General features: G+C 48.8%; 1 protein-coding gene across 3 annotated transcripts in view; it reads right to left on the reverse strand.

Annotated features, from left to right (window-relative positions):
* LIN9 (lin-9 DREAM MuvB core complex component) overlaps positions 1 to 11,266 on the reverse strand; it is a 72,773-nt gene extending 61,507 nt beyond the window's left edge. The window contains exon 1 of one of the 3 annotated variants that reach the window (XR_007773754.1): positions 11,117 to 11,239. Coding sequence is in view for 1 of the 3 variants with exons in the window: in XM_050948558.1 (XP_050804515.1) it covers positions 11,117 to 11,195 (79 nt within the window). In the remaining 2 variants the exon portion in view is untranslated. Of the gene's footprint in view, positions 1 to 11,116 lie in introns of all 3 variants that reach the window. The other 2 variants (XM_050948558.1, XM_050948556.1) reach the window with 2 other exon arrangements.
* Between the last annotated feature and the right edge of the window lie 728 nt (positions 11,267 to 11,994).

Here is an 11,994-nt window from a genome sequence, read left to right on the forward strand (position 1 = left end):
AGCTCCTAGGAAGTCCAACCTCTGCGTGGGAACCAGAGTGGATTGCTCTATAGTGATCATCAGGCCTCGACCTGTGAATAAGACCGTGACGATGCCCATGCGCTGAGTGGTTTGTGTCTCAGAGTCTCCTCGGATAAGCGAATCGTCCAGATACGGAAAAAAAACGCATATCCGACATCAGCGAAGGTAGGCGGCGACTATGGCCGTAAACCAGTTTTAAGTACTGACAGTCAGCTAGAAGGCGGAGGTATCTCCTGTGCGGAGGGAAGATGGCGTAGCGAAAGTACGCGTCCTTCATATCCAGGGCGGCATAGTAGCCCCCAGGAGGCAAGGATGGAATAATGGTTCCCAGGGATACCGTGCAGAACTTCAACCTTATCCTAAACCGGTTGAGTCCGTGCAGGACTAGGAAGGTCTGAGACCTGCGTTCGAGTGGGGAACTAGGGCATAACGGGAGTAAAACCCCTTGCCCCTTTCGTCCATCGGCGTCTGCACCTCTTGTACGAGGAATTGCTCGTGAGAGGGGTCCCTGAACGGGGACAGGGCTGGAATAAATTAGAGGTGGTATCTATGCTCCACCGTGCGCAGGATCTAGCGATCTGAAATTAACTAGGGCCACGCCAGGAGAAAGCGGGATTGGGATCCCGGTCTGTGACTGGTACACCGCCCTCAGGCGCACCTTGGAAGGTTCGTCTGCGACCGCCTTGGCCTCGCCGTTTGCCAAAGTCCTGTCTCTGGCTAGGCACAGAGTATGGCGGGTGGGGGCAGAAAGGCCTGCGTTTGGTCGCTGGCAAATGCATGCTGAGAGAGCGCATTAGGACCCTATCGTCCATTAGGCTTGGCAGCCTGGGGCTGTCTTTGCCGCGAAAGGCCTTTACCACAAAGGGTAAATCCTGAATGGCATACTGCAGCTCCGGCCGGAGGTTTAAAACCTGGAGCCATGAGATGCACCTCATGGCGACACCAAAGGCCAGAGTCCTGGCTGGAGAGTCTGCTGCATCGAACGAGGCCTGGAGGGATGCTCTGGGTACCTTTTTCTTTTCCCCCGTCCTCCAAGACGGCAGCGAACTCTTGGCCGGTTTCGGGGCTGGCGCCCGCTGGCCAACATATCAGAATCGTGGTCCTGAGCATAAGATCTGCGCATGTGGGATGACACGCATGCGTGTCCGGATGGCCATGGAGGTACTAAAAGAAGGCACAGGCAGAGTCTCTGACTCTATCGGACCTTGCCCAACTCGGCACCGGGAGCCGGCACCGGGATGCGTACCGGTACCTGGAACGAGATCCAGACGCGCAACCAGAATGGTGCCTGGAGGTCGACCGAGATCTCGAGGCTCGGGGAGAGGCTACAGGAGTCAAGGTACCTGTCGCGGTGCCGGGAGTCGGAACGGTGCCGATAGCGGGTCGGCGAATGGGATACCGACCGGTGCAGCGAGTGCGACTAGTACCGATGAGGAAAACAGCACCGGGACTGCAAGTGGTGTCGGGCGTGCCGACAGGATCTGGAGTGTCTGCGGGACCGTGATCATGAACGGTGCCGCTCTGCTGTGCTGACAGAGGATGGTCACATGAAGAGACTGTATTACCCGCACCGGCGGTGCCGGGGTCAGGCAGCATCGACTCTGTCATGGCAATGAGATCCCTCGCCGTTGGTAATGCCTCCAGCATGGAGGGAACAGCAGGCTCAACCACAGTGCATACTGGGGAGCTGTCAGGCACCGGATTCGAAGGCCCTCATGGGACCGGGATCGACGGTACCGAGGTCGTCAGAGCTTCGGTGGGCGTCAGTGCCGGGCGATCCGAGTTAGATGAGCTGTGTGGCTGCGGCGCCGTTGGCACGGAAGCAGCAGGAGCAGTAGCTCAACCACGGCGCGTGCCGGGGAGCCGTCAGGCACCGGATTCTACGGCCTTTATGGGACCGGGATCGACGGTGCCGACGTCGTCGGTGTCGCAGCAAGTGTCGGTGCGGGGCGATCCGACTGAGACGAGCTCTCTGGCTGCGGTGCCGTTGGCACGGAAGCAGCAGGAGCAATAGCTCAACCACGGCGCGTGCCGGGGAGCCGTCAGGCACTGGATTCTACGGCCCTTGTGGGACCGGGATCGACGGTGCCGACGTCGTCGGTGCCGCAGCAGGTGCTGGTGCCAGGCGATCCGACTAGACGAGCTCTCTGGCTGCGGTGCCGTTGGCACGGAAGCAGCAGGAGCAGAAGCTCAACCACGGCGCGTGCCGGGGAGCCGTCAGGCACCGGATTCTACGGCCCTTGTGGGACCGGGATCGACGGTGCCGACGTCGTCGGTGCCGCAGCAGGTGTTGGTGCCAGGCGATCCGACTTAGACGAGCTCTCTGGCTGCGGTGCCGATGGCACGGAAGCAGCAGGAGCAGTAGCTCAACCACGGCGCGTGCCGGGGAGCCGTCAGGCACCGGATTCTACGGCCCTTGTGCGACCGGGATCGACGGTGCCGACGTCGTTGGTGCCTCAGCAGGTGTCGGTGCCGGGCGATCCGACTTAGACGAGCTCTCTGGCTGCGGTGCAGTCGGCACGGAAGCAGCAGGAGCAGTAAGCTCTACCACGGCGCGTGCCGGGGAGCTGTTAGGCACCGGATTCAATGGCCCTGGGGGACTGGAATCGACGGTGCCGATGACATCGGTGCCTCTGCAGGTGTCGGTGCCGGGCCATCCGACTTAGGCGAGCTCTCTGGCTGCGATGCAGGTGGCACGGAAGCAGCAGGAGCAGGGGGCTCTACCACGGCGTGTGCCGGGGAGCCGTCAGGCACCAGCAGGAATTGTAGGCTCTCTCAACCTCGGAGGAAGGGAGCGGTGCCGAGTCGACTTCGGTGCCGGCGACGGCCGGTGCCGAAAGGCCTTGGCAGTACCGGCGGAGTCCGGTGCCGAGGAGGCGCTTCTGCCAGCCGCTTGATCATCGCTCGGCGCCCAAGGTGGAGGGGTAAGTGAAAGTCCCGCTCCTTTTTGTTCTCGGCTTAAAAGCCTTGCAAATGGGGTACTTAGCTGTCAAGTGATTCCCTGAGGCACTTCAAACAGGAGTCGTGTGGATCTCCCTTCGGCATCGGCTTCTGGCAGGCCGAGCCCATTTTAAAACCCGGTGAGCCGTGCATGGGCTCCGGCACCGGGTTCATGGAAGGGGCTACTTCCTGAACCCCGCTAACAATTATCAATCTAACTATGTTAGCAGAGAAAAAACGTATAACTATACAAATATATATATAAAGGAATTATAACTGTATAACTATATACGAGAACTACGAGTAGCTAGGGAAGTGGAGGTCAGCTAAGCCGCGCTCCACTGTTCCAACGACCGACACGGGCGGTAAGAAGGAACTGAGGAGCGGGTGGGCCGGCAGGGATATATATCAAGCGCCATGATGGCGCCACTCTAGGGGGCGACCTGCCGGCCCACCGAGTTGCTAGGGTAAAAGTTTTCCGACGAATGTGCACGCGCGGCGCACACACCTAACTGGAATGGATATGAGCAATCACTCGAAGAAGAACTAGACCATCTTCTATGAAAGAAAGACGGATCTAACGTGGGGTAGGGTCTTTGAGATTCCAAGATGCACACAAAGGACTTGCTTAACACTACTTCTCCCCCAATGAAAAAGTACAGTTTTGATAAGTGATTATCCTTCTCCTCTTTTTGACCTAAAACTGAACTAAGCAGGTTCATAAATTGTAGAGGCTTTGACACAATTTTCTACCTATACCCATGTGAAACAAACTAGTGTATCTGAAGTTTAAATTAAGCCATTTTCACAGCTGGTCCTACACGTTTATTTAAAATAAAAATACTGATGAGTGCTCGTTTAAAAATAGTTTTGGGGGAGCCCTCCTAGTGTTTTAAACTCTCTATCACTTGTAATATCCAACTGAGACTTTGAAAATAAACTTTTAAATATCTACAGCTTTTGTTCTTCCTTGTTAGCAAACCTAGATAACATGCATGCACAATCCAAAAAGGGGACTATAGAATTCAGATGAGGGACAGAAGGATGGAAAGCCTTTCTCCTCTAGGTTGCTATCCTGTTTGAATCCAGCCCTGACCAGCAGTGATATTACAACTTTCAAATAAGTTTGTAATCAATGTCATGGTTGGCTTTAGATGTTTTTTGTCCACATACAACATAGTAATACTCTAGGAGTAACCAGGATAACTCAGAGTTTCATTCCTGCCAGTGGCCTCAGATGGATCTCTTCCTGTAATTAAGTGGGCATGCTTTTTTCGCCACATCAGAGATGGGATCCCCTAGTCACATCAGTGCAACTAGTTTGGCTTGTCCTTTCTCCCTGTTCTCTGCAGTGGAGGATAAACCAATGTGCATTATTCTATGTACTGTTGGTGTCACTCTGCTAGATGTCCTCCAAGACCTATGCCCTAGTGATTCAAGATGGGATAGCTCCCAGATTTTCCCAGAATGCCTGGATACAAACACAGGCAGTGCAACAGCTATGCACATGCAAACAGGGTTGATACAGTTGTCTTGTGAAAAGCAGTGTACATGAACAAAACTCAACTGTGTGTGTTATCAGCAGGTCAAATAAAGAGTTAGAAAAACATGGTTGTGCTTGTACCGTAGACAGAGGCAAAACTTATTATAATTTGATGGCTGGAAAGTAATATGTAGGAATGTGGTATCAGTTCGATTATTACTAGTATATACTACTGATGGCCATTTCTTCAAACCACCATCACTGTAAATACTAATTATAACCACTTGTGGCTAGCCTCAGTAGAGGTACCAAGCCTGAACAGACCTGGAAACTGAACTATGATCTCACCCAGAAGTGGCTGAGGAACATGGATGATATAATTCTGCTATCGGTAATGTACCTATATTGAGGATGAATAAGACTGTCACACCACCATACTTAAAAAGTAATACATTCATTGTGAAAAAAACAGAAGCTGACAGTACACAACTTCCTTGCTTATGCATCACACTATAGAAATGCCATCAGAACTATTCACAGCTCTAGGAACGGCCTGTTACTTTGCGGCTGCTACTCAAAGTCTGAAGAGCAAGCAAGTGAATTAAAACAACTTTTACGTAGGCTTTTCAAATACAGTAGCTTTTAAAATTATTTGACAGAGGTGTGGTGGATCAAACAAAAATATTTATGTAGAGTCTGGACATTCCCAATCATATTATAATCAATGTTTACATAGATCAAATTTTAATCAAATTAATCAATATATTAATACTAGCATGTAAGGGATTGTAAGTGTCTTCCTAAAAACTGTTTACTAAGTATATTTACAAGGACTGAAAGATAACTACACGGAACCACACCCCAACATGGTCTTAAATTTTCCTAAATGAACTACACAATTTTAGAAGCTGAATATTGTAAAATTTTATTTATTTTTGTAGCACTTGTCCTCTTGGCAGCAATGCCTCATACTTTCTGGTAGCATAAAATTGTTTTTTCCTCATGAACTCCCACAGTTTTCAGTCAAGAGACTGCAACACTGGCTCAAGGACCCCAGTAATAAAAGAACACCCGATTCACTCAGCCTCAATTATATGTATACAGTATTTTACAAATTAGACTGACTAGCACTAGCAGCATAAGACAAGAGGTGCAGCAATCTTACTAAAGAATAGAGCTATTTTTAATCTTACTTCTCAAAAGGATAGAAATTGATGCCACGTTCAGAACTTCAAAATCAAACATTTATCTCAGAGTTCCAAAATCACCAGGATATAAAATGAAAACAAATGCATTCATTTAGAAAAATTAGCACAATAATTCCTTGGGTAGCAGTCATACTATGCGCACAATGCAGTCTTAAATATACAAATCCAATGACTACTATGCCTGAAATACATTTACTGCTACAGATCAGAATCTTTAAGGAAATATAATCAGGGCCCTTTGTATTCTGTGATTCTTCAGCTATAGGATCTGCCATTGACTCTACCTCTTGTCACAGAAATGTGCGCCACATTCTCAGTTTTCTAGCTCTCCCAGCTGTGAAGCCTTGAAAATATTAAGAGTATAAATTGCTGCATTGTTGTCTTTCAGAATCTGCAGACAGTCTGAACTCATGAATCAGAGGTGTGAGTTTCTCTATGTTAATTTCAATGGAATATTAAATCTGAAACCTGAAGATAATAGTTTAACTACTTCACCTATGATAATTCTAGCAAAAGCACACAGCTAGTGTGTTCATCTTACAATTTCAAACTGCCGTCCACCCACATCTCTCCAGCTGTTTGGAGTCCCAAATGTTTCCTGCCCAGTTACCCCAGCCCCCTGACAAATTTCAGAACGCAATTAGGCATTGTCAAGATAAAAATCTTTGGCATATTCAAAACTGAAAAATGTCAGGATAGTGTATAATAAATTGAACTTATTAAATAAATAACAGGGTTACCAGTTGTATTCAATGCCACATTTAAATTGATTTAAAAAACTTCCATTAAAAAAAAAAATGAAGCTGCTGCACAATTTCTCATCTAGTGCAAAAACCAGTAATCATGAAGTAGAATTTAGGTCCATCTTGCCATAGAGAACAAGGGGTTTAACTACAAACTATTTTATATGAAAATTCACAACAGTAAATTCTGAAAAAAAAGCTAACAAAATGTAATGAACGTTCCTGAAATACACTTGGGTTAGTGGGCCATGCAGAAGACAGAAAGCATGGGGGTCTTACATTCTACTCCTATCTGACATTGACTGCTGTAATCCTTTGCACTGTGATAGCAATTTACAACAATATTTTGTAGATATTGGTACTTTCATTTTACAGACTGAGAATCTGAAGCTCAGAAAGGTTAAGTGACATATCCAGTTATACAGAAAATCAGTGTCAGAACCAGGACTCTTAACATCTGTCTCTCCACCTCCAGTCTCATACTTAATTCACAAACAAAAACTATGTTTAGTAACACTTAAAGTGACACTCCAGCCAACAAAGTCCAAAGAAAACAGAAAGAGGTAGTTAAGAAAAAAGCCTCCTGCATTTCTTGCTAACTTCATATTTCCTACAACTCTGTCAATAACACATTCTAACACTCCATAAAGTTTTCATTTCCATTTTCAACAGATACTGAAAAGTAATACATATCCCAGCTTCAAACTTCCACTCTAACCCAAAACCTTAACAGTGACCTCAGCACTGCTAATAATACCAAGCTCTTACATAAAGTATATTAACTTGCCAAATATGTGGATTGTGCAACAGTCAGATGTGCCAAACTAGTCACATAAAATATACACCAATATACCACATTGCCAATAAGGTTTGTGCAAGTTTGATGAAGCTGAGGTACATATTGTTTTTCAGTTTATGCTGGAGATGGAAGTGAAAGTATTATGAAGTGTTAAAAAGTGTTATTGACAGTGTTGTAGGCAATATAAAGGGTGGCAAGGACTACAGGAATCCCTTAATTTCTTTTCGAACTTCTAAGGTTTTGGATGAATGGTGTGTGTACTGATGCAACCTTAACTATAAACTAAAAGCAGTTTTTATTTGTGTTAGTTTCCTAGGCGTTTTTTTTTAATATTAAAACACATCAGTGGATAGCTCCCAAGGGTCAGGGAGAAGGGGAACTGTACCTGCCTGGGAATCAGAAGGAGAAACTGCACTGCACAACCCATCGTAACCGTGTTGACCCTTCTGAAGGGTGTGAGAAACTGTAACGAGCCTTAGAAAGTTCTGTATCTCTTATAATCATTTTATGCTTGTTAAAAAAGTTAAGTATGCTAAGAGCAACCCACCATATTTAGCAGTGGCTACAAAACCAAACAGCTGGAGTGAACCTCTATGAAGGAGTTTGTGCTACTGTTTACCTCTTGAAACATACTTCAGCCTCTCATGGACTTGTGGAAATTAGATAAATATGGGAGCTGCAGCAGCAGCAGCAGGTCTGCCTATTGTGTTTCCCCCTCCCCTCAGTCCCCCAACCTTAACACTATAAAGCATAATTCTCCATCTTCAAACCTGCCAATATGTGACAGCCACCACCTTGGCTGACAGCAGAGATTAACCAAAGATTTCCAGAGTTAAAGGCATGAGTTTTACAGCTTGTGCTAAATAGCCATGCTTTCAAGTTGGGAGCTGTAACAGGCTCTACCCTATGTGAACCAGATACAAATAGGAGGTGTCTTTCTCTCTCTCACACACACACTCCAGAGAAAAATAATAAAAAAAACCCCAACAATGATAAGTATATAAAAAGATTTCTGGGTCATTCAGAAGTGTCTGGCAGTTTGGATTTGGCCCACAGTCCGCCTATTGACTACCCCTGGGTTAAATAAACAAAAGGTGTGACACATGACTGAAATGTGAAAAAATGCATTTTGGCAATTTACACACTAATTTACTGTGCAAAATCAGTTTTAAAGAGGTCTTCTTAATGTGTGAATTATACACAACCACGCCATCCTCTCACATTTGAGTAGCAGGATTTCAATGCTGTGACCGTCAGATCCTCAGCTCACAACTTTAATATTTCAGTTACTGGAGTAATTACCAGCTGGTAGAGGAGTGTGGTTTATATTGGTTAGAAATAGGATAAGCAAAGTTGGAACAGTCAGTCAGAAAGGCAATGTGGTATAGTAGATATGACTGAGGTTTGCCATGTTGGAGACAGGGGTTCCATTCCTGACTGGCTATAGTAACCTTGCATAAGCTGTATCCTGTCAGATAGGGAAACAATGTATTGAAGGTGAGGCCACAGATTTCTACAGTCATATAATAATATTTTTATATTGTTTTCTATCCCATGGGTTCTCAATCTGGAGGTCATGAACACCTTCCTTTTCTTCTGGATAACTGGGATGAGGGTCCCAAACTTTTTCTGTTGTAAGAAAGCGTTCCCAAAGGGAAAAGGTTGAAATCCATTGCTCTGTCCTTGTTTTAATCCAATCTAAATTTTTGCTTATTTGGTTGAGCATCACTGTGCATCAGTTTTCATCAGGCTGTTCTAAATGAAACCATTTAGGATCGTTCCTTGCATTGTTACAGTTCATTTAGAACTCACTAGTGTGTATAAGTAGTTCAAATGGTTATTTCTGATGTACATTCCCTGTACTTCTCTACGCTGACAATCTGCCAGCCTGTTGTCCAGTGCTTCTTTGCAATCTCTATTCTCCTGCCTTTCTGCTTCTGAGATATAAACAAGAAATTCTCTAAGTATCTTTGATTTGTGCTTCAAATTCTCAAATAGCCCTCCTAGTTTCAATTGCATGCTTTACAGGCTGTATCATATGCTCCTTTTTAATGGATATACCTTGCAGAGACTTACATGTTTTATAGAATAAACTCTTGTGCCTTTTCAATTAGCCCTACCATTTTTCTGTGCCTTCCTGCTTCCTTTCTTCAGTGTCTATTTGTATATCTATGTATAGTATAAGCAGCAAAGAGAGTTCTGTAGCACCTTATAGACTAACAAAATATTGGAACATGAGCTTTCGCGGGCATGAAGCCCATGCCCCAATACATTTGTCAGTCTATAAGGTGCCACAGAACTCTTTGCTGCTTTTACAAATCCAGATTAACACAGCTACCTCTCTGATATGTATGATGTGCAAACTATATACATACAGACATGCATAACTCTTACGAACGAGCATACATCTCTATTTGTCTGTCCCTGTAGTTTTGTTTCTTCACAATCTGTATATGCAGTGGTTTTGTAACATTGGTCCCAGGATATAGAGACACAGTATGGAGGGAGGTAATATCGCTTACCTTTGTTGGTGAGACAAGCTTTCAGCAGGGGCGGTTCCAGGCACCAGCATGCCAAGCACATGCCTGGGGCAGAAAGCTGCGGGGGCGCTCTGCCGGTCGCCGCGAGGGCGGCAGGCAGGTTGCCTTCGGCAGCATGCCTGCGGAGGGTCTGCTGGTCCCGTGGCTTCGGCGGACCTCCCACAGGAGTGCCACCAAATCCGTGGGACCAGGGACCTCCCGCAGGCAAGCCGCCGAAGGCAGCCTGCCTGCTCTGCTTGGGGAGGCAAAATACCTAGAGCTGCCCCTGGCTTTCAGGCTAACAAAACGCTCTTCTTCAGAGTAACAGAGCTCTTCTTACTAATACAAGAGATACTACCTCACACACCTTACGTGGTATTACCTCACACGCAGCAAGTCTAGACAGCATACAGCATATGTATCAACCTCTCTGTATGTTCATTTGTATCCACATATACAGTGCATGTCTGTGTCTTTGTATATAGTGTAAGCATGTGTGCCTTCATATCCCCATCTACTATGTTTAGTTTGCATCTGTCCCCACACGCAGTGTGTCACTGTCCAGCATGTATGTATCCCCGTTCTTTGCATGGCCCTGATGCAGTTTACATGTCTCCATGACCCCCATTTCTCTGGTGCCTCTGTCAGACAGCCTTTAGTGTATGTGTGTCTTTCCTGTCCACCCCGCCCCCCGTCATCTCCATGGGTCATTGTAGTGCCCCCCCCACCCCCGTACAATATGCATGTCATTATGTCCCACTCACAAGCCTCCCTAGTGGCAGTACACTTTCTTGTGTCACCCTCTCCCCAAGTGCACTATTAGTACCTCCCCAGATACAGGGCACAGCAGTGGGCCGTTCAATGCAGTGCACTCATTGTGCCCCCCGTGCAAAGTGCGCCCCCTTCTGCCTGGGTCGAGTCCCATCCCCCCAGTGCAGCGCTCCTGTCCCAGGCACTGAGCACCCCCGTCCAGGAGCAGCTTCCTGTGCCCAGGGGCAGTATCGGCGCTCGCAGCTGTACGGCGCGTCCCTATCTGTTGACAGGCGGCTCCCTGGCCCGGGTGCGGCCCGTCCGTGGGCCGGGTGTGGCCGTGGCCCCGGCCTGTCAGGCTGCGCCCGAACTCGGAGTGCAGGTCCCCGCCCGCCAGAGGGGAGGGGCGGGAACCCGGGGGTCGCCCTGCCTCGCTCCCTGGGCGACCCCTCCCGCCCGGCCGGGGCAGGGGGTGGCGGGACCGGGGGGGCCGGGCCGGTTCCAGAGGAAGAGGAGGAGACTCGGGCTCCGGCCCCGCGCAGCGCCCGCAGCATCCGGGCCCGGCCCGGGGGAGGCGGCCAGGCGGGGGCGGGCTGAGCCCCAGAGCAGCTGTGCCCCGCAGAGCGGGGCCGGGGGCGCGGGTCGCTACTCACTCTCGTCGGGCAGCTGATCCAGCTCCGCCATCTTGAACGAGCCGCGCCGCTTTTTCAAAGGCTGCCTCTCGCGGTGCATTGTGGGGAGGGGTCTGGGCCGTGCGCGAGGCGGCGCTGCCGGCCCGGGCTGCTCGAAAGCTGCGAGAAGCGCTCGCGCCGCCGGGCTGCTGCTGCCGCGGCGAGACAAGAGGGTGGGGCTCGGGGAGCAGCGGAGCCGGCTGCGGCAGCCCCGGCGTCTCCTGCTTGCAGGCAGCGTGCGGTGCACCGCTCTCAGCCGGAGCGCGTCACTGCAGCTGCAGGGCGCTGCCACAGGACTGCTCTGCACCTTCCCGCTCAACACTTCGCTGGGGGTCTGTCCCCACAGCCACGCTCCTTTATTGTAGAGGGAGGCTGCCTTGGAGCTGGGCACCCTGGGTTTAGGGGGACGGGAGCCGCTGTTCAGACTGTTATCGGTACAGAACCACGGTCCTGTTCTGAGCATCCCTCCTACTTATTCCCTAGTTTTGCAAATAAGGCTCCCTCCCTCCTCTCCAAACTGTCCCCCCCAACTTATTTACGCCCCTCCTCCCGCGAGCCGTTGACATGAGACTGTCAAGTGACGCTGTCCCCCTCTACTACCAGGCACTGCAGGAGCAGTCGAATTAATTTAGCTTTTAGATGAGTGGCCCTACTGTACCAGCCTAATGGTCCATCTAGTACAGTGGTTCTCAAACTTAATTGCACTATGACCCCTATCTGACAACAAAATTGCTACATGACCCAGGGGGAGCAGAGCCAGATCCCAAGCCCCACCACCCTGCGTGAGGGCAGAGTTCAGGCTTCAGCTTCAGCCCTGCCTCCCAGCAAGTCTAATAGGGGCCCCATTGAAAGGGGGTTGC

Source organism: Gopherus flavomarginatus, chromosome 4 (assembly GCF_025201925.1).
Source record: "Gopherus flavomarginatus isolate rGopFla2 chromosome 4, rGopFla2.mat.asm, whole genome shotgun sequence".
In the NCBI taxonomy this organism is placed as follows: Eukaryota; Metazoa; Chordata; order Testudines; family Testudinidae; genus Gopherus; species Gopherus flavomarginatus.